The 22,941-nt window shown below is 50.3% G+C and overlaps 1 protein-coding gene across 1 annotated transcript; it reads left to right on the forward strand.

Annotated features, from left to right (window-relative positions):
• The first annotated feature begins 2,076 nt into the window (after positions 1–2,076).
• Positions 2,077–7,910, forward strand: LOC144179227 (uncharacterized). Its single transcript, XM_077707513.1, has 3 exons — positions 2,077–2,219; positions 3,760–3,801; positions 7,443–7,910. The coding sequence occupies exons 2-3, from the start codon at positions 3,768–3,770 to the stop codon at positions 7,769–7,771; spliced, it is 363 nt and encodes a 120-aa protein (XP_077563639.1). The 5' UTR covers positions 2,077–2,219; positions 3,760–3,767; the 3' UTR covers positions 7,772–7,910.
• The last annotated feature ends 15,031 nt before the right edge of the window (positions 7,911–22,941 follow it).

The raw sequence follows: 22,941 nt of genomic DNA on the forward strand, positions 1-22,941 counted from the left end.
ATGTAAATCGCGGTGCATTACTCCTTCTCCCCCTCTTTTTTTTTTTTTTTTTTTGCCTTTCGCTCTTTCATCGCACTGTATTCACTTTCCATCTGGCGTAGCAAGCCGTTCACCGTTCAGTTTTCCTTAAAGGGACACTGAAGTGAATTTGTCAAGCTCCCGTTTTTGCTTGCACTGCGTAGACTGGCTCAAATTAGCACACTTTTCATCGTTTATCCGGTTGACAAATCGGTAATTATTTTACAAAGCGCGAAAGAAGAAAAACTACCATGCGCGGTTTGCGGCGGCCGCACCAACTAAGGCTGTGACGTTGAGAGGAGGGGCGCCGTGATTGGACGATGCCCAAGGTTAGCAATCACACAAGTTTCGGTTTCGGTTTCGGTTCTGTAAAACATAACCAATGGCTTTGTTGGGTGGGCATTCTCAATATCTCAGTAATCATCGTACCGCGCTTCTGCCATGTTGTCGGCTGTAAAATGCACAAGATAAGCCTCCCAGGACGGCTTGTAGTCGTAGCATTCACTAGCCGAGACCTACGCAGTGCATGAACGCCCTCCGCGTACCCGCAGACGCCCAAATGTCATGCGCTTTTCCCCCATATTTGGAGCTTGCCTCCCTCATGCCTGTATCGTAAAAAGCGTGTTCGCACCAGGCCAAGGGTCTGTTCATTCTGGCCTGTGCCCACTGCCTGCAAGCAGTCGGTGCTTATGGCAACAGCACGCCAACGAGAACTCGCTAGCGCGCCAGTGCCAGCCTGCGCGCGTTTTGTGAACTAGTTCGTGGAGCCATGAACGTTGCGGCCCCAAAAAAGGTGAACTCAATATAGAAAACATCGGCGGAAAACAAAAAGTTAACTTACAAAAAAAAAAAAAAAAAGCACGTACCCGCGGGGATTCGAACTCGTCACTCGGAAAACATTTGCAATGAATTCCTAGCGCCTCAGACTGCTAGGCTACGGAGCGGGACGCGGGGGCCTTGCTAATATAGGGTATATATTGTACAACCGGTTTACACTTTTATTTAGTTTTGGCATTTCAAGCCGCTTAGGTGACTATTTGTTGTACTGCGATCGTGCAGTAAGCGTCGCCCGAGTTTCCACAGTAGCTCACGTCTAGCAATTGCATTTCGTAGACGGAAAAGCGTTCGCAGATGCGTAGTCGTGCTGCTGACCGCTGTGCTTGTTCGCCCAGCGCAAAAAAGTGCTTCCCGCGCCCTAGTTTTACGCTGTACGGTAAAAATATCAGTTGATTTTATTTCCTTAGTACCTATATTGACTTCGCTGACTCTTCTCCCGCCTTCAAGAGGCCTTATATTTTCCTACTGGCGTACCAGTCAGCGAAGCGTCGCATGTGCAGCGCTTGTGTGAAGCGACCTTGACTTGGAGCTAGATACAGTGTACAAACAAACCAAGTAAAGAAAGGCACATTCTTCCATTCACAAACGTGTCCTGGCTTCGTTTCAACTAAGCGAACGAATTGCGACCAAGCAATTTTTTTTTAACCTCCTTGATTGCGACGACCCGCCGGCGGCCGGCGGACGAAACGCTGGGCCGACTGACTCTGTCGGCCGGGGAGCCGTGCAGTAGCGCAGCCGTGGCGCAGCCAATTGCCAGCTCATCCCCTCCTGACGTCACACGAAAACGCCACAGAAAATGGGCGAGCGTAAAGAAAGGAGGACAGCGTTTTCGAATTAGTTTTTCTACTAAATAAAATCGCGTAAACGCGCCTAGAGTGGTCGAAACATGGCCTGGGGACTCCGGACTACAATTTGCGCTAGTAATCCCGCAATGTTTACATATCACTTCAGTGTCCCTTTAAAGGTTTCTCATTTTCTCACTGTCTCTCTCCACCCCCCCTCTCTCTCTCTCTCTCGACCTGCACGCTTGCGTTTTCATTTTCATTTTTTCGTTTCATTTATTTAAACAAATCATGTCTCGGGAGGAGAGGCAAAAGGCAGCTATTAACTCTACCTGACGGCGGCCATCAAGTAGACTGCAGCATGAATGCTCCCCTTCCCCGATGGGCTGCATTCTGTTGCACTCAGCCTCTTTGCAGTCGCTGCTGACACCAGCGCCCCCACGCCGCCGCCGTCGCGTCGACATCCGCCCCGGCCACTTTGACCGCACAGACGGCAAAGGGGCATTTGATACGTCTGGAGTGAGGTGTGAGGCAGTCGGCGCGGCTCATCCGTTGGTGGAACGCAACTTCTCACTCTTACAGGTGAGTTTTTAGAGATTTATTCTGAGCTATTTGTGTCTTAGTTCCGCTGTGCCGAACGTATTTCGGTGGTTAGGAAAGAGGGCGGTATTTGTGCTTCTACAAAAGAAGGCACGCAATGACATGCGGCTTATTCGGCAGTGTACAGCCTCGCTTGTAAGTGTCGCCAATAAAACGCACTTCGCCAGCTGCACGCGCCGGCAGTTGCATTAAATTATTAACCGACGCGAGATGTGGAAAGATGTGGTTATCCGTTCAGTAACGCCGCGCGGCCTCTTCGAGTGGGTCTAATTCGTGCACGAGTGGCCTGCCTCTTCAACTGCCTTTTGGGTGAGATTCTCGGTTTGAAAGTTTTGTGTACTTTACCAATAATGAACACCACATTGGATAGTGTAAAGTCGCCGACTTTGGGACACGCTTCCATCTGGCTGCACTACCAGGTGCGCGCCGTTTCCGTATAGTTTAGTTTTCGCGTGACTGCGGTCGTCATGGCGTCAGCACCGGCGATAATTATGCAGACACCCGTTGCTTCCCTGCACTTGTGCCCGAGAGGCATTACAGTACGACCGTGTATAAGATGAACGTTGGTGCATGTGCTGTGAGCCCTAATGCGCCTTCACCCCACTGTGGCTTCGAATTTCTAAGCTAGTGCCAAACAGCATGCCCCCCGCGGACATAAGTGTGTACATGGTTTTTTTTTTCGTCATGAAATGGGACCCCCTCGTTGCCCCTACTTGTCTTGGCATCTGTTGGTGGGCCTTCTATTGCCGGGGAAAGCATGAACTGCAGAAGCTGCATAAAAATTCTTGCAGTCTTTTTTTTAAGTGCGAATGCACTTTATAAGCGACCCCAAACCATCCACCGCCGGCGGCATCGGCGGCGTCCGCAGTGCTCCTCTATATTTAAAAAAGAAACAGCATCCGGCGCCAGGTTTCGATCCGAGGACTTTGCGGCCGCAGCGCGACGCTCTACCGACCAAGCCAGGGACGCGACGGTGAAATCAGTGTTAGTGACGCGCCTTATATCTTTAACGCATTCAAACTACGTCGTCAGCGGCGTGTGTTGGCGACTCAGCGGCGTTATAGCGGCTTGATAACTGCGTGGTGTACACGTGATACTACAAACCCGATGGAAGAGATGGAAGAGAAGGCGGCGAGGCGGTGGGCTGGGGGGGCCGAGCGCAAGTGCCGCAAGCGGGCCGACAACCGTGCATTCGCACTTTCACATTCTCCCCCTCGGGGAAATGCGGGGGAATTTTTTCTCCAGATTTCATGTCACTTCTCTAAGCAGTGAATAGCAAGGCATTTTGATTATTTAAAAAAGATTAAAGTCCTCAAGATGATGTTCTAAATAACAACCTGCATAGGCTGTTAGTTAAATACAGGTTGAATTGTTAATAACTTACCAAAACGGGGGGACTTATCAGGGATAATATTTATTTGAGACGCGGGTTCGTAGGGAGTTTTATAACATGTAATAAACAACCCTGACTGTAACCACGTAGGTGTTAACGACTTTTTTTTTTTGCTTTGTTTGTCTGCAGCCTTGACAATGGACCCAGTGACGGCCGTTGCTGCTACGGCAGGTACGTGCTAAGAAAAGTATTCATTTGCTGTTATAATTGTAGATACACCTCTCTTGTACGGAAAGTTAATGGTTACTTTAACTGAATATAACACTCTGCAACATCACTGTCATTACCACATCGGAACGCACATGCATATAAAAATCACGGCATCATTGACAACAAAATCTCATAGCTGTACTGATTTTGATAAGGGATGTCTTGTTATAATTTTGTATCATGATGGTCATATTGGAATGCAGGAGGTCACTACGAAGTATACGATGGTGTAACTGCTGTGTCACAGCTGCCTCCTGAACAAAAGCCCCGTTAAATCTTAGCTGTGTCCCTGGACCCTTCGAGGAAGGGAAGGAACTGAAAATTAAAAAAAAAATCATCGCACGTTGAGTGGTACAGTCCACCCAATCTAGGTGTTTGACACCGGACAACCTTTGGATGATCAAATGGCCTCCCATGCCCTTGGAGCCATGCCCCTTTGCTCAGATGATGCCATTGTAAAAAGGCCTTTCAGTGTGGTTGACCGCACGTGAGGACAGATGGTCTAGAAATGTACATGGGGAATACGACCTGGCCTAAGACTGTTTAAACACTTCATTTCGGATAGTGCAGCTTGTGGACCATCAGCTGTGAAATTCTCTGTGAAGACGTCTCAGCGGATGGATGCAATTAAAAGTGTCTGGCAGCATAATCTGCTATTGTTCAAAAACGCCTTATTTGACATTGTATACAAGGATCTTTTGTAATTCACCGGCCTCGAATAACTGCTTAGTATGGTTTATTCGCATTTTTGCCTTAGATTTCACACCTAACATTGTATAATTAGGAAATGTTCGTGCTTGATATTGACTCTAATTTCTCCCATTATTGTCATTCTTGTTATTTGTGTCTTACCCACTCCCCTCTCCAATACCTTCGGGGCCTGAAGGCATTGCAGAGCCACTCAGTAATCTACCTCCTGCGGTGGGCGGTCACTTGGCACCCGTATCTCCCCGACACTAATGCGGGTCGGGTTGCCCCCGCGCTCGCCTTGAACAAGTTCTTGTACTCTTACATCTCCTTCACCAATAGCCTACTTTACACCCTCTAAACTTCTTTTGTGCGCCCCTCTAAGGTAGCTCTAAATCTCCAGAGGCTGATGTTGTGGGTTTCGCCCCGGGAAAGAACCCCCTGGTCCGGGATTCCTTGGCTTCGGCTGGCTGCTGGCTGTCCTCGCTCGGGTCACCAGGCTGAGCTGGATATCCGGGTCTGGGCTGGCCAGAGAAGCCTTCCACTGCTCGAAAGTGGAGTTGGAAAGTGGGGGGAAATCTATAGTGCGTTGGCACGCCCATACTATATGGTAGAGGGCGCCAGGCTGGGGCCAGCAAGCACAGAGGGAAGGTTTTTGGGTAGGGAAGATGAGGTGGAGGTGGGTAGGTGATGATCTGGAGTCGCCGCCGAATTGTAGCTTCATCTCGGGAGAATAAATCCGACTTGTCTCTTTCGGCGATGTTAATGTGTAGGGAAGCGAGAAGCTTAGATGAAAGCTTTGAGTGCGCAGCCTTGTTCTGTTTCCTGCTGGAGAGGTGCACTGTCTAGATCAATTAGTGTTCGATGCAAAAAACGTCACTAACATTCCAAGATGTGTTGCAACTCTTTGGGTCAATTCGAGGCGTGTGGTATCCACTATTTTGAATAATGGACACCGAGTCACACCATACTGCGGTCTGGGCAGTCAAGCTGGCTAGCTGAGCCAGGTAACATAAGCCTAGTTGATTTTGTTATATTTTGTGGCGGTAGTGCGCAGTGCAAGGCAATGAGACAACGTAGTGTATCTCCATGACGAAGTGTCGCCTACGGTATGCGTGCCTAGGGGGCATCAGAAGAAGCCACACGCATATAATCGTAGATGAAAGGAGGAGGAGGAGTGCAAATTTTATTGCGATTCGGAAAGTCTTGTGGGTGGAGCCCTCAGTCCAGGGCGCCATTGGAGCAACCCGCCGTCTTTGCCCGTTCGATCAGCTGCAGCTGTCTGCTGAGCAAGAGCTAGCGAGTTCTCTCTCCCGCTGCTCTCGGGAGGGGTTTGGGACATGGCCGATGGGAGGTTATTTTGGCATTCCCATACCAGGCGGTAAAGCGTGGCAGGGACGCCGCAGTGTCTGCACAGGAGATCGTAGAGGGTGTGGTGTATGGCGTGCAGCCTCGTACGATGTGGGCACGTGTTTGACGAAGAGCATTTTTTTGGGGCCTGGCTAGTTGCTCAGAAACTGGAGGGTAGCGCATTCGGCCGAGCCGGCAAAACTGTGTGATGTCCTTGTGCGTGACAAGAGGGTATAGTGCCCTTTCCTCGTCTTCTAACGGTGCTCGAAAGACCAAATCTCGAGCGAAGGCGTGCGCCGCATGGTTTCCGCAGAGGTAAGAGTGGGCTGAGGTCCAGATTATTCTTATGTTTCTCCGAGGTGGGCGTTCAAGGATGATGCCGAGAGCAATCGTGGAAATCCTTCCTGCAGCATAATTTCTGTATGTTGTTTGGCAGTCCGTGGTGATGGTGGATGCTCGGGTTTAAGCGATTGCGAGGGCGATTGCCGTCTCTTCTGCTTGTACCGTCGTTGCCTTCCGTAATGTTAAAGCAGCCATGAAGACAAAACACAAGTGTGTGTTATTCGAAAGATTCCGTATTTTATAGTGCCCCCAGCGCTTGTCCGAATGCAAACGATGCTTTATTAACTGAGAAATGAATAATTTCATTTAAAATTTTGATTTTCCCGCTAAATCGTGCGCTTTCGCGGTCTGCAATGACTCGGAACCACTGTTTGTCCCACCATTCTTAGGGCTTTAAAAAGAATTTGCCCTAAATTTAAGCGCAAATAGCTTTGCGTTTGCTTTTGCCGCCCTCCGCCAATCGCAGAGCTGTCTGGTATGACATCATATGTTCTGTTGCGGGAAATGGGCTAGTGGGTCGCATGGCCATTCGCTTTTTTCCGAATTATGTAGCTTATTTGAGCGAAGTTTACGTTAAAAGTGGTGTCAGTATGATTCAAACGAGGCAATCTTTTGAATGAACCAAACTTGTGTTTTCTCTTCATGGCTCCTTTAAGCTAAGTGTTGTAAAACTGGCGGCGGAGGAATCAATGGTACTGTGTGCGTTCTAGTGGCATGTTTAAAAGCCAGCAGGTGTGGTAGTCGCGTAAAAGACCGTACTGCCACGTACTATTGTGATAAACTGAAATACGAACAACGGAGCGCGTGGCTTTCAGTGCACGCCGCGCTTCCTGGCGACGGGCCGCGTATGCGCAGTGCGAACAAGTTACGAGAGTTTGTGACCAACCTATATGTGGAAAGACCTTCGTATTTCCCCCATCCGTTGGGCGCTCAGCACGAAAAAAAATAATAAAGGAATTTAGCTGCGTGCGCCGTTTTCACTCATCGCAGCAACAAAGTTAGATAACGCTTGCGTGAGCGGGCGCCGAACGCGGTGGAAAGACTAACCAAAACGCTCACACGCCGAACGACGGTGTTTCCATATCAACGTTGGACACAAATTCTCGTAACTTGTTCGCACCGCGCATACGCGGCCCGTCGCCATACTGAAAGCCACGCGCTCCGTTGTTCGTATTTCAATTTGCCACGGTGGTACTCACATTGATGTTACCTTTGCCTCGCAGTGGGAGCGACTGCTGCCGTGGTTGCCGCACCTGCCGTTCTGGCGGCAGCAGGGTTTGGTGCCGGTGGTGTGGTAGCAGGATCCATAGCTGCGGCCATCCAGTCGACGATGGGCGGCATCGTGGCCAAGGGCGGTCTGTTCGCGATTTTCCAGAGCTGGGGTGCGGCGGGCATTCCTCTGGCGGCCAAAACTATCGTCGCCACGGTCGGGGGCGCCGCTACAGCCGCTACAGCCACTGTCGCGGCGCCTCTGGGTGCTGCTGCCGTGGAGGCTGCGGCTGCGGCAGTTCCAGCGGCTGCAAGCGCCGTACTCAACTGCACTGGGGTTTGAACACAGCTGCCGCTTCTACTCTCCGCGAGCCACGGTTCTAACTGTGGTTGCACGCACATCCAACGACGCACCAGGAGCAAGTCTGGTGGCTACGTTGCAACGCTGCGCTAATTTGGAAATAAACTGTTGTCACCCTGTGCTTAGTGCGTGCACGAAGCGCCTAAGGTGAACTGCGTAAACCTACACACGCAATAATCTTCACGACTGTCGCGAGTCTGTTCATGGGGAAACCGTGATGTCCCAAGGCGAATCCTAGAAGTGAATTTCTCTATGCGCATGTTTCTATGCACAAAGACCAGGCTTACTCCGATCCCCTTGAAGTCGGCTTCACTTGCTAACACAAGTGCATTGCTGAGAAGACACTTTTGAGGGGGCATTATAAGCCGTCATAGCAAAATATAGAGGTCCTAGGACCTTCGAATTTTTTTATGAATTTTTGCATGCACTAAAGATTGTTAATCTACGCTCGGTGCGTCGCCGGAGACAATCTGCTAGATCACATCCATAGACAGCTTAGCTGCAAAATAAGAAAACAAATAATGCGGATTTGCTGGTGTACACTTAAAACACGCTTCTTAAGGACCATGGGGGCCTCATAAATAGGGTAACCATATTTTTGAAGGTAGAAAGCGGGACACACCAACGGGGAGGGGGGTGAGCGTACAACAGATAATAGATTGAGATTGAGTTTATTTTGCCGAGGATTTCATTTTTTGAAGCAGGTCTTCATCCCGCAAGAATCGGTTGCAAAATTATTCGCACTTGTACAGAAAGTTCAGCTCCACAAGCAACATTGCACGCAATATTAACAGCAGGTTGATGTCCGTGTCGACTTCACAATAAAAGAAAACGGGCTCCACTTGAGCCGTGGTTCCAGGAAAACACAGGACCAATTCCGCGACGCTATAGAAATCTGAGCACAGTGTACAGACGGCCGCAAAATTTTGCGGTATGTGGAGTGCGTGGCAGAGCGGCGCAAAACTGCATTGCTGTGCCATCTTCCGCCACAGACGGCTCGGTCGAGGCTCACGAAACTTGCTCGCCAGCGCGCTTTGCGCATGACTGTCCTTTCTTTGTTATCAGGCATTTCTTGTCACTCGCTTTCGCGTGACATGCTTTCAATATCCGCGGCAGCCGCTGTGGCGCCGCGGGACCATCGCGCCGCGGGTCTGCCTTACCGGTGCAACCCATATTGGCCGCGAGGCCCACCACTGGAGAGGCCGGCGCTGCGATCGTTTTGACGTCACTTGTAGGATCACCGTTCCGGCTTGCAGCGAGTAACACTTCTCTTGGGAAGCGTGTTCTAAAAGTATTTTCGTGTTAATTTACGTCGTTTGAAGTTAATTCTCAGTGCGTGAAGCGCAGTTTGACCTCGCGGGGACTTTAAAACCGCATTAGAGAGAGAGAGAGAGAGAGAGAGAGAGAGAGAGAGAGAGAGAGAGAGAGAGAGAGAGAGAGAGAGAGAGAGAGAGAGAGAGAGAGAGAGAGAGAGAGAGAGAGAAAACTTTATTTGCTCAGAGCCATGGTCGGGCCCGCTAATACGGGGCTGCCAATGGTCGACGAGTAGCTCTCTCAGCCCGGTCTGCAAGCCATTTCTGGCAAGCTGGATGTGGGTTGAGCAGGGTGGCCTCCCATTGTGTTGTGGATCTGTTGTTCGGTGTGATGTTCTTCATGTTGGGGTTTTGGGTGCAGTGCCACATCGTGTGGAGTAAATCTCCCGTCTGGTCGCAGTGCGGGCACTGCGGTGTTGGGTAGATGTCCGGGTAGTATTTGTGTAGGGTTGCGGGAATTGGAAGAGTGTTTGTGTGAAGTTGTCGGAGTAACACCTCCTCCATTCTTGTGAGCGAGGGATGAGGGGCTGGAAATCTCCTCCTGCCGAGCCTCTGTTCAAGCAGTATCTCCCTGTAGGCGGTACGCAGTGAAGGGGGTGAAGGTGATCGGCTGGCTCCCTTGCCTGGGGGGCAACCAGCGGGGGTGAACGCCCGGAATAAGGAATCGCGGGCTAACGCGTGCGCGGCGACATTCCCCCCGGTCTGTCCCTGATGACCCGGGAACCATATGATCTGTGCCCCTTCAGGCGGCTGATTCGCAATTATGCGAAGGGCCTGGCGACATATCCTGCCTCTGAGGAAATTTCGGCAAGCCTCTTGGGAATCGGTTAGTATAATGGCGCGAGGATGGGCAGAGATGGCCAGGGCGATGGCGACCTCTTCCGCGCGGGTCGGATCCGTCGTTTTGATGGATGCCATTGCAATGGGGTTACCACTGGACGAGCAGGCTGCTGCTGTGGTCACCCCATTGGTGGGGCCGGCACCGTCCACGTAGATTGTAGCAGGGTGGGAGTCCCACGTTTTGGAGAGGTATTGGGCCCGGAGTGTTCTGCGGACTTGATCGTGTTCCGGGTGCATGTGTCTGGGGAGGGGATGGATGTGAATGCGTTCTCTTATTTCTCGAGGGATATCGAATCGATCCTGCACCGTGGTCGGAGGGGTTATGTCCAGTCTATTTAGGGTGGCTCTGCCTGTTTTTGTCCTCGTGAGGCGCACCTGTTGCGCTATTCTCTGAGCATCTATGAGCTCTTTTGTGGTGTTATGGACCCCCAGAGCCATTAGGCGCTCATTGGACGTAGATACTTGGAGGCCCAAAGATAGTTTGACGCACTTACGAAGAGCCCGGTCTAGTCTGTCCTCCTCTCTGGGTTTGAGGTTCAGAAAAGGAGCGACGTATGTGTATCTAGAGAGCACAAAGGCTTGTACCAGCTTAGTGGTTTCAGTCTCCTTCATTCCGTGGTTTTTGGAGGTCACCCGCTTGATCATTCTGGCTACCTGGTTGGCCGCCGCTATCAGGCGACTCACCGCTGTGGTATTGTGTGCCATGTTGGAAAAGTGCACGCCGAGGACACGGATTTCCTGCCTGGCGGGGATAGGCATGAAATCCACGTGCAGCTTGATGGGGTCTTGTTTTGGGTATTTGGGCTTCTTGGGCTGGACCACCGGTAGTTCCGACTTATCCGGTGCACACTCCAGGCCACGGGACCGGGCGAAGGTCTGCACGATTTCTATCGCTCGTTGGAAGCTGTCCTCTATGTCGGCCCTAGTTCCTTGATTTGACCATATGGTGACGTCGTCCGCGTACAGTGCGTGACAAATGCCTGGCATCCGGTTCAGTCTGGGCGGTAGATCCTTCATCGCCAAGTTGAAGAGTAAAGGGGAGAGAACTGCACCCTGGGGTGTACCCCGCGATCCCAGCTCAATCAGATCTGACTCGAGTCCCCCTATAGAGAGCTTGGCCTTCCGATCTTGTAAGAACGCCTTGATGTAGTTGTAGGTTCTGGAGCCGCAATTAGTCTCCGCTAAGGTGCGTAGTATGGCCGAGTGCAGGACGTTATCGAAAGCCCCTTTTAAATCAAGGGCTAGCACCGCGCACGGTTGCATGTGGTCTGGGTGAAGGTATACGTCCCTGTAGACCTGCAAAAGCACATCGGCAGTGCCTAGGTGTGGTCTGAAGCCAAACTGTGTGTGCGGAAGTTGGTCTGTGCCGTCGAGAAACCGTTGCAATCGAGTGTTGATTACTCGCTCGAAAAGTTTCCCCAGGCAGGATGTTAGCGAGATGGGCCTAAGATTCTCTACCTTCAAGTCCTTTCCCGGTTTCGGGATGAACCGAATTTCCGCTGTTTTCCACTGTTGCGGTAATGAACCGGGGATCCAGTACTCCCGATTGTAATGGTCGACCAAAGCTTTAATGTCTGCTTCACCTAGGTTGTAGAGGGCTCTCGCTGTGATTTGGTCTGGTCCCGGGGCTGTGGTCTTCTTCATGTTGGCGAGCTCAGTTTTGATTTCGTGTATAGTGACGGGTTCGTCCAAGACTTCGTTGGGTTCTCCTTGGTAATCTGGGTAATCACCCCGGCGGTCTGTTCGGAGATACTTGGCCTTGAGGTCGTCAATAAGTTCTTGGTCCGTCCCGGGGTATTGGTGCACCAGCTTAGCAAGTCGATTGGCATGCTCAGTCCTCGTGGCAGTCGGCTCCATCATTGCTTTAAGAACCTTCCACGTCTTCGCCACGCCTAGCTGGCCCGACATGCTGTCGCAAAACTTTCTCCAGTTTTGATTAACAAGCTTTATGGCGTAATCTTCTGCCTCCTTACTAAGCTGGGCCACTCGACATCGTAGCTTGCGGTTGAGGGGCTGTCTCCGCCATCTCTTGGTGAGCGACTCTCTGGCATCCCAGATATGGAGAAGGTGCGAGTCGACAGCTGGCACGCCGTCTGGAGCTTCGATTTTTCGCGTGTGGTGTTCCACGTCCAATAATAGCTCTCGGGTCCACAGCTCGATGTCCACTATGTTCGGTCCCCCCTGTTCCCCAAGCCGTCTTTCTCTGGCTTCTCTCCACTTGTGCCAGTCTGTTAGTCTGCAAGCTCGACGTCTTCTCTCCCATCTGCCACAAGCGTCGTCCATGCTTGTCTGTAAAATAAAGTGGTCGCTTCCGAGACTCTGCCCTAAGTTTTCCCATTTCTCCTCCCTAACATTTCGTACGAAGGTCAGGTCCGGGCATGAGTCCCTGCTGACGCTATTTCCTGTCCTAGTAGGTTGCAGTGGGTCGGTGAGCAACGTGAGATGCTCCCGGGCTGCCAGTTCTTCCAGCTTCCTGCCTTTTGCGTCCGTTCGCTTGTAACCCCACGCCACATTGTGAGCATTGAAGTCCCCCGCCACCATCACACGGGCACCACGGCCGGCCGAAGTAAGGAAGGATTTGATTAGATAGTCCGAATTGGGGTTACGGTTGCTAGGGCTGCTGTATACGTTCAGGATGTGTAGACTACGCCCTCCCCGTTTGGCTGGGTGTATCTCCACATATTCGTGAGGGGTATCCGAGTCAAATGCATCATGATGGCACACAGCTAGTTCCTTTTGCACGAGAATGGCGGTATTTCTGTTCGTTTGAAAAGTTGTATCACTCAAGCTTGATGGGAATTTTGTGGGCTTCCTGTATCAGCATGACTTCCGGGGAATGTACAGCCTTTTCTACATATAGTTGGAGGGACGACTGCTTCCGATTGTACCCCGGTAGTTCCACTGCCAAATCCTCAGTTCGCGGCTGAATGGCATGTCGAGTCCGTATCTGACCATTGATCCTCTGTCGGTCCTCGCATTGCCATGCGCTTCCTGCGTTTTTCCTGCATCTCACGTCGAAGTGCTGTTATTGCTGTTTCAGTGTAGCGCCGGTTACCTCCAATTTGCTCGCTCATCTGTCGGAGTTGAGTTTGCACATCTTCTTGATGTTGCTTGGCTTCCTCTTTGAAAGCCTTGAACTCCTGTAAGACAAGTTGGTACACGTCTCCCAGAAGAGGGGATTGTGAGGTATTAGGGAGGTGACTAGGAGTTGACGCAGGGGCAACGGGATCTCTAGGTGGTGACTGCGTGCGGAGTGGTTGGAATTTTGATAGTACCGCCATTTGAGCCTTTAAGGCTGAGAGTTCTGCGCGCAGCGCTCTGATTTCTGCCTTTTGCGATTGGTTTTCGGTCTGGAGTGTTTGTATTTCTGTGTGTACAGAGAGTGGGGGTAAGGGAGGCCAGTCCCTGCTCACCTGACTGTTCTGTGCTTTGGCTTGATCCTTGGCCTGAAGAGATTGCTGGATGCCTGAGGACGTCTGCTTCTTTTTCGTGTGCTGCTGCTGCAGCTGAGTGTTGCCCGGCAGAGAGCTCGCCCAGGCCCTGTCCCGGGTTTTCGCTCCGGTCACTGCAGTCGCCCACTCGTGTGTGCGGCCGCATGACGTCGTCCCTTTGCTCTCTTCACAGCAGGTGCTACTCGCTCCTGTCGCCAAGGGTGTATTCTTATTTCCCCGCGCCAGTTGTTGCTGGGATCCCGGTTCTTGTACACTACCGTGATACGGATTTTCAACTACGTTCTTGTTTTTCCCCGGTTTGTCTGGCCTGAAGAATTTCTCCTTGCACTCACTGGAGTATGTCTTGTGCGGTCCCTTGCATAGTGCGCACGTGAGAGTGCACGAATGGTCTTCCATGGCGTTTGGTTGTCCGCAGTCTTCGCAGGCAAAGCCCTTGGGTTTCGGGCATACGTCCGTTCTGTGTCCCGCCTCTCCACAGTTGAAACATGCGGCACGCGTCTTCCGGTAGATAAAACACCGCTTCTCCAACCATGCGTAGCGCACCGTGTAGGGAACTCGTTTGCCGGAGAAGACGATCACGGCCGAACTCGATTTACCCAGTCGCCTGGCGCCCAAAATCTCATATCCTGGTGCCAAACGTTCGTGCTCGATTTCCGCGTCGGTCGCTTCGTCGTCCACCCCGTGAATGACTCCTCGGCATACTTCCTCTTGCATCGCTGAGTAAGTGCTGACTTCTAGGTCTTTTCCTTGTATGCGCAGGTGTCCTATCTTCAGGAGTTCCGTCGCGTCATCGAGGTTGTTTGTGCAGATAAGGGCAATGTTTTGGCTGTCGTGCACTCGGATGAGCGGGCATTCTTGTAAGGGAGTTAGGCAGGCTGCTCGAACGCTGTGAGTCAGCTCCCCCTCCACTTCACACAGGTTTATGCCTCCTCGCGGTTTAACAACAATCCGGTATTGGAATGGCTTGAGGCTAGGAAGGTGTCTTCTCAGAGGTTTCCCACCTGTGTCAGTCGTCTTGCCCAGTGTCTCCGCTTCTTTCACGGGCTCGCGCAGTCGCTCTCGACGTTTGTAGAGCCGAAGATTCCAGTCTTGGGTGTCTTCCCCGTCGTCCTTGACGCCACTAGCAGTGAGCTCGTTTGTTGGTGGTATGGGCGGTGTGGTGCGTCTCACCTCACAAAAGTCCATGGCCCCAGGGTCATACCCTCGTTGAGAGGTCCCTTCTGCCATTTCGTCGCGGTGACGTGCACGTCCGGTGCGTTCAGTAGTCTTCGCTGAGTGTCGTTGTGGTGCAAGCACTAGGCCTAATAGGCCCAGCCCCTGCTCACAGGAGGTTGGAGTTCGAGGCCTTCTTGCCGGTAGAAAACGACGTCTTCTCTGATAAGACGAGTACCGGACGAATTCGTACACTTTGGTTCGTTAAAGCAGCAGAGGGACACGCTGAAAAGGCATTTTAACCTGTATACAAAGCGCAGAAAAACGGCGGAGCCCATCCGAAGGGCGACCTCTCGCCTGTGCCCTCTCTCCAGGAATCTAAAACCGTATCAACTGTGGTGTATTATCCGCAAACAACATGAGCGCGGTGGTGTATGACGTATGCCCCCCGAAGCGTAAGCAGCGGAGTTTCTAGATTTCTCTTGTTTGCAAGAAATGTATAAAGCAAGAAATCATGAAGCGTTTACTGCTCGCAGAAGCAGACGCAACCGCCGTGCTTGCCCGCACGGCCGACGGTGCGGCTCAGACCGACGCAGGTCGCCGCAGCAACAAATAACTTGTCGCCGCTTTTTAAAGTCACACAATTCGTGGAAAAGAAGTTCCAGATCGGTGAAAGTGGGTGTTGGTGTGATGAAAAATTGCGCAAGGTAGTGTCATCAGCTGTTGTTTTCAAAGCGATGCTCAAATATCCGCCGCGATTTACGCCGACCGGCCGCGGAGGTCTGTCCCGGCAGCGCCGGCCGAAAGCGCGGTGTGGCGAGTGGCCGAAGGGTGGCGATATCTGCGCGCAATTGGTATCGGCCGAGGCCGTGGCAGGCATCTTGATCATCGAATCGCCGCGGTTACAGAGTTCCAAATACGAGAAGGGGGGTGACAGTGCGGTGAAAAGTTGTGTCAGGGACTGTCATTCGCAACTGTAACGATAGCGGCAATGAAATATCTGCCGCGACGCTAAGCCTAAAGTTCCCAACATCCGATACGTGCATCCGCAACCGGTTGCGAGCTGTTGGAAAAGACCCTCCCGTCGCGCGCGCGCGTGTTGCGTTTGTGTTCCCCCTAGCTCGGTTCTCCTGTTCTAAAACTTCCCATTACCGCAAATCATTAGCGACGTATTTCGCCTTGTGCACAGCCTCGCCTTCTGTGAGCAGTCGTGAGTTTCGAAATTGCTGCTTGAGAAAGGCGGGCTCGCTGTAATCGCTCACGTTGCGATTATTAATTCCCACACCGAGATCCTAATAAAAACTAAATATAGCCTTGTCCAAACCCGCCCAAAGGCGTTAAAAACTCGCGTTCATACCGTTCATACATTGTGAACAAGTTGCCGCGAAAAGTAAACATATCAGCCGTGCAGAATACAGGCTACGGCAGTGATCGTTAATCAAATCCGGGCATAACTATAAAAACATTGTTGGGGAAATAGGCGCTGATTAGCCAAACTGCAGGCCATAATCACGCTTTTAAGCACGTGAGGCAAAGCAATCCGATCACCGTTCCCGCCTATTACCAGACAATGCGAGCAGTACGCGAGGTGAGATCACAAACGAGCGACGCGTTTCCGTAGCTGTTACAGGGATTTTCCTTGCGCACACAGTCTCGTACATGTCCGTCACAAGTAGTTCATAATGAATTTACAGCGTACTTTACTCGGCATCAGTTGCATCGCCCTTGGTGTTAGCTGGCTGCGTACAAGCTGTGGGTCGCGATGGTAGCAACTACCTAAACGCGGCGGTTTCGCCGGAAACAAGCGAGTCGCTGATTGATTGCCTGGATTATTCGGTCTGCAGGCAACCTTTTTGGGTCATTTGTATCAAATCCACAAGCAGGGGGGAGACGGTGGCCACAACAAAAAAGCACGCTTCCGCATACACACAGGAAATGTGTTGTAGCAGACGACAACACGACCCGGCGTCCTACAAGTGACGTCAATCGTAGGTGGCGCCACGGTATGTCCTCGAGGCCAATATAGCTACCAAGTGGTGTGCTGGCGGAATATTCAAGTTATATACCAACTTGCGGGTGAAATAATGCTCTGAGGCTCAAAATCTAATGTAGCTGTCTTGTTGAAAAGTCACACTAAAATTGGCTGCTAGGACCACTCCGTTATCACGCCGTTTTAACTACAGTCGAACACGGATATATCGAACACGGGTATATCGAATTATTGTCTATATCGAACTCGTAAATTATCCCCTTGAAAATTCTGTGTAAAAGTATAGGAATTCGTACGTTTATATCGAACCGTATTTTTTCCGACATTGGGTATATCGAACGCCGCGTGAGCTGCAAGGTGCTCTTCGGCGGTCTCTGCACCCCCGATTGAGGTTGAGGAGGATGTGGAGGAATGTGCGGGCATGGCGAAGACTGGCTCGCGGAACTAATCCCCCCTACCGGAACGAATTTGCGCTTGCCCAGTCGGTCCCCGCTACCGGCCGCCGTAGCGTTAGCGGACGGAGCCCGGTATGCTAAATCTCTCTAGGCACACAAGCCCGAACTCTCGGAAAATGTGACAGTGCGAGGTAGGGGTGCCCCGACTGCGCACGTTCTTTTTTTTCGGCTGCGTACGGTCCCTGGCCTGCCAAAAAAGAGTTTTTTTTTCTCTCTATCTGGGTCTGTCTTCCCCCGATATCGTCTCGGGAAATGGAAGAGGGAACGAAGGCGCTGACGGGCTCCTCCTTCTTTTGCATTTTGCTGCTGTTGCTGCTGTTTGGCGAGTTGTCCCGCACCTTTCGGAGATCACTGTTTCTCTCGGAGATGACCATCGCGAGCGCTTTGTTGGAGTCCGTTCAGAGAGCCTTGGAATTGTTACCTTCAAAGTTCTTGTGGTACGTGCGCGCTCTCCTTCTTTTGCGTGCGTGTTGTGCATGGTGTGCGAAGGCGCAGTGTACTGCTGGAATTTTCTAGTTGTGCAGCCTCGAGATGATCGAGACCAGCGTCTTTAATTTCATTTCGAGGACGAAGAAGCAGGCCAAGATCAGCGATTTTTTTTTCATGGAATTAAAGGGCCCCTGAGATGGGGGTTTTGGGGGGGTCGATGGTATCGGAGCGCAACGGCTATTTCTTGAACTAATCGTGACGTGTTTGTGCGCTCTTGATTTAATCAATTTTTTACGAGCATAAAAACATCAGAAAGCTTCAAAAAACATCTTTTGTGTGTGGGTGCTTTTACACAGTCACATATATTTGTTTTATACCGGAGTGTAAAGCACTTACAAACCGGGCCAAACCGGGCTTGACGCTCCTCCGTTCTCGGCGGAAGGATACAGTGAGCGCTGGAGCAACGACGCTTGCAGCCAGCGTGATCGCTAGCGCTCCGTGTCTGGTGTTAGAGTATCATCAGTTTTCTTTGCATTTGCTTTCTTGGACGCTGTACCCGAAAGGATTCTTTGCACCATCTGTGTTTCGAGCGTAGCCTCGGCGTTGTTTCAGAGGTGGTAACGAACGGCGCGCCAAGGGAGCGCCGCGCCGACGACGAAGGAGGAGCTCCGCACGCAGCGCTGGACGACGCCGGGCACTGCTCGTGATCACGAGGCGCACGCTCAAGTGCGCTCACGCGTGCTGAATAAATCAGTTCAAGCCCAAACGCTGTCGCAGCTGATTCTCTGCGGCGGTCGCGACAAGGGCAAGAGCATGCTCATCCCGTAACGACAACTGCCAAAGAGTTTCATTTCATTGCTTCCCATCAAGTCATGATCGCAGGAAAGTGTGGTTTGCTGCACCGGCCTTCTGAATGGACCTGTTGCCTAGTGTCCTTAGCGCGCTTTACCGTTTACCGTGTTAAATGAAGCAAGAGTAGCCGTTTGCCGCTGAAAACGAAAGGATTGCACTCTGCGGTTTCTGCATTCCGGCTTACCGGCTCTGCCGAGTAGCGACATCTGGCGAATTTGTCGCAAAGCAAATGACACAAACGTTTGTTGCCCAGAACTGTTCGCTTACGCTTGAAATGGCTTGAATCTTAGACGTCTTAGATTGAACTCTCACAATACAATAATTTTTTTTAAAGAGCCGTATACTTCTACTGTAGAGCTTAAAAAATCGAAAACATGACGTTGACGCCGCCATCTAGTGGGAAGAATTAGGACCAAGTATTGCATTAACCAGAATTCACGCCACCGCTAAATATTTCGATATAAAATGAGTAAGATATATTGTAATGATTCCGCAGTTACCTATATTACCTTGCCCAAGACGATTTTGAAAGCATAAAAGAGCTATGCTAGTTCATAAAGGCATCTGAACCATTGGAAGCGTGGGAAGCTGGAGTACGGGCGGAAATTTTGCTCGCTCATTCTAAAAAAATTGTCATTTATCGTGCTCCTGATCATCATTTAGCAAGAATGTAGTAAACAACATCAACTAAGATTGCTTGCATGAAGCGCAGAGCACAGCGCATTTGCTGTGCCGTAAAGTTCCGGAAGAACGCCCACCCAAATTTAAGTATACAGTCGAACACGGATATATCGAACTCCAAGGGGATCGCGAAATAGTTCGATATATGAAAAATTCGATATAAAAAATATGGGCTCTGAGACATCACCTATGGCGGACGATCACTTACCGATCGTCGCATTCAAGAATGACAACTAATTCCGCACTCACGACGCAACAGGACGCTTTATTTCCGTAAAAAAAAAAAAAATCGCTGATCTTGGCCTGCTTCTTCGTCCTGGAAATGAAATTAAAGACGCTGGTCTCGATCTTCTCGAGGCTGCACAACTTGAAAATTCCAGCAGTACGCTGCGCCTTCGCACACCATGCACAACACGCACGCAAAAGAACAGTGCGCACGTACCACAAGAACTTTGAAGGTAACAATTCCAAGGCTCTCTGAACGGACTCCAACAAAGCGCTCTCGATGGTCATCTCCGAGAGAAACAGTGATCTCCGAAAGGTGCGGGACAACTCGCCAAACAGTAGTAACAGCAGCAAAATGAAAAAGAAGGAGGCCGCCAGCGCCTTCGTCCCCTCTTCCCTTTCCCGAGACGACATCGGGGGAAGGCAGACCCAGAGAGAGAAAAAAAAAAAAAAAAAACCTTTTTCGGCAAGCCGGAGAACGCACGCAGCCGCAAAAAAAAAAAAAAAAAAAAAGGACGTGCGCAGTCGGGGCATCCTAGCATCACTAATAAGCGTAGCTTATTTAGTGACGCTAGGGCATCCCTACCTGGCATTGTCACATTTTCCGAGCGTTCGGGCTTGTGTTCCTAGAGAGATCTAGCATACCAGGCTCCGTCCGGTAACGCTACGGCGGCCGGTAGCGGGGCCCGACTGGGCAAGCGCAAATTCGTTCCGGTAGGGGGGATTAGTTCCGCAAGCCGTTCTTCGCCATGGCCGTGCATTATTCCACGTACTCCTCAACCTCAATCGGGGGTGCAGAGACCGCCGAAGAGCACCTTCCAGCTCGCGCGGCGTTCGATATACGCAATGTTGGGAAAAATACGGTTCGATATAAACGTACGAATTCCTATACTTTTACACAGAATTTTCAAGGGGATAATTTAAGAGTTCGATATAGACAATAATTCGATATAGCCGTGTTCGATATATCCGTGTTCGACTGTAGTGATATCAAGTGAAAAATACGAGATGGGCGAAATTTCGGGTAAAGCGCGGAAAGGACGAATAAGTGACCGCATCTACACATGAAGAGATGATTCGAGTTTGTTTTGTTCACTCATCGGCGCTAAAGCCATGGATTTTACGGGGGTGGGCGCGCGTCTTTCAGTAAATTGAATATTTCACCCGTAAAAGAGGGTGGGCGATGTTTCGGGGGAGGGCGTTCACTCGGAACTTTCCGGTAATCTAATCAAAACGCGAGCGTACATTTCGCCGGCGCAGGGGGCTCGCTACTACAGTCGGTAGAAATTCTAGCCTCTATATCGCTATGTAGCGACGGTAAAAATAAGTTACCGTTCACAGAAACTCTCGCGCATGCAAGGTCGACTTCCGCAATCACCAGCTCAAAGTCCATAAAGACTGAAAACGTAGCTTAAAAAAAAAAAAAAAGGACGTCGTCGTCTCATGTGCGACCCACTCGCTGAAGTAACCATGGTAACGACGACGCTCTAAACCAAACCGCCGCCGTCAAAAATCGCGGACATTCCGGCGGCCAACCATGAAATGAGTGCTTCGCCTCGGACGAGGTCGGACTATGTCGTCATCGCAAGCCGCCGAGCCAACAAATAGTTCTGTCTCGTCGGGGTAATAACTTTTGTTAGCGTGAGCGAATATGCTGACTATTTTTGGACTTGTTTCTACAAGAACTATAGAGTAGATTTCTGACAAAAACAAAAGCACTTTGAAATCCATCTCAGGCCCCCTTTAAAGCGTCCTGTTGCGTCATGAGTGCGGAATTAGTTGTTATTCTTGAATGTGGCGATCCGTAAGTGATCGTCCGCCATAGGTGAGGTCTCAGAGCCCATATTTTTTATATCGAATTTTTCATATATCGAACTATTTCGCGATCCCCTTGGAGTTCGATATATCCGTGTTCGACTGTACTTGTCATAATCCGTTAGTTCATAGGGAAGATGTAGACGTTGCAGAATCCCCGCCTGCTGTCAGTACATGGCACTATACGGAGGGTGTATGGTTACAGAAAACGGCTGTAACCCTTGTGTTATCGTAACTATCCACCCGCCGCGGTGGCTCGGTGGCTAAGGCATTGCGCTGCTGAGCACGACGTCGCGGGTTCGATTCCCGGCCGCGGCGGCCGCTTTTCTGATGGAGGCGAAAAGCAAAAACGCCCGTGTGTACGAGATTTCGGCGCACGTTAAATATCCCCAGGTGATCAAAATTAATCCGGAGCCCTCCACTACGGCGCGCCTCGTCGCCTGCGTTGCGTCGGCGCGTTAAACCCCACAATCAATCAATCAATATCGTAACTATCCAAAAACAAATTATATCACATTTAACAACAAAAACGACCGGAACATTACGACAAGTTTTACTTTTTTTATATACTTACGTAGTTCACATTGACAATTAGTCGTTAAGGCGACTCTAACATTACGCCGAGTTTCCTCGACTTTTTTATATAATTACGGAGTTCACGGTGTAGTAGCAAATATTGTGCAATTTCCGACTGCTGTCAATACATGAGAATCTCTGGGAGGCTAGCAGCCCCATATTTGTTCGCTATAACGAAACTAGTCCGTCAGATTTAGTCAGCTAATTATCCAAAAAGTATGCTCAGTCACAATTGAAAAAAACGACTTATTTGTTTCGCGCACTTCTTGGACTGCGCCCTGCTCCTGTTGTTATGCTTTTTCAGAGTGACACTGAGTGACACATGCAGAGTGACACTAAGAAGGACATTGATTTTATTTATTTAAGTTAGACTAAGCTCAAGTGCGTGTTCCTCCATTTACAACCGGCGCACATTATGGTTATCACAGGAGAAACCTTGCGTACGAACATCGGATATATTTGCTATACATGTAAAAGTTCCCAGTTTCCCTTCAATTACGTGGATAATGGTACAAGTGGTTCGCAGTGATGATTCCGTAATTCACAGCCGTTTTGCCGTCCTAGCGGCCAATTTTAGTACTTTATAACGTTTTTTCCAAGATATCTACATTAGATTTTGAGCCACAAAGTATAGTCACCAGAAAGTTGGCTTTGCCGCAATAATAAATTTTGCCGACCCGACTTTTTTCTGCACACCCTGTCAACTCACGCAGTTCTCGCCAGAACCTACCTTATTCATTTCATTTCATTTCATTTCATTTCATTTCATTTCATTTATTATAGAGTTTTAGTATAGCGTTTTAGCTGTGGCGTTAACGTTTGCGCGCCGTTACGCGACGGTTAGCGTGCCCGCTAGCGCTATGGGCTCGCTAAAGTGGTGATTTCCGCTGTACATTGTCGCCTTATAATCCCGAATGCATTACATAACGGGGTAGGGGGTGCATTAATAACAGGTTGAATAAAGCACACAGTGAACACCGAAGAATACAATTGGAACAGCAAAAAATGGTAACAAAAGCAAAAGAGAACAAAAAATAAAATAAAATTGCGTACAGGGCACACAGAGGCCAGCTGAAAAACAAATTAAGCAAAGAGGAGCTAGGGCAACAGGGCAGACACATGCATTCGTTTCCCACTAGATGGAGCAACAGAAGGATAATTTACGGTGTACAAAATTTTGGAGGGAGGAGTGTAAAGGTGATTGGCGAGTGATAAAATAGGGAAAGGAATTACTGTATGTAGAGATTAAGTTTTTCTCGAAAGGTTGAGCGGTTTGAACAGCTGTAGCGATTTCGTTAGGCAAGGGGTGGCTGTGGTTTAGGCAGGATGCCGTTCTCGGGGGAGGTTTTAGCAAAGGGTGCCTCTGTCGTGG

Source organism: Haemaphysalis longicornis, unplaced genomic scaffold (genome assembly GCF_048455015.1).
Source record: "Haemaphysalis longicornis isolate Haplotype H1 unplaced genomic scaffold, Haemaphysalis longicornis Haplotype H1 scaffold_4, whole genome shotgun sequence".
Lineage (NCBI taxonomy): Eukaryota > Metazoa > Arthropoda > Arachnida > Ixodida > Ixodidae > Haemaphysalis > Haemaphysalis longicornis.

Excerpts from the sequence above, each read along its gene's own strand:
- LOC144179227 (XM_077707513.1), top strand. The coding sequence starts at position 3,768 with ATGGACCCAGTGACGGCCGTTGCTGCTACGGCAG. Across the intron at positions 3,802-7,442 it reads GGCCGTTGCTGCTACGGCAG|TGGGAGCGACTGCTGCCGTG; the intron begins GTACGTGCTAAG and ends TTTGCCTCGCAG.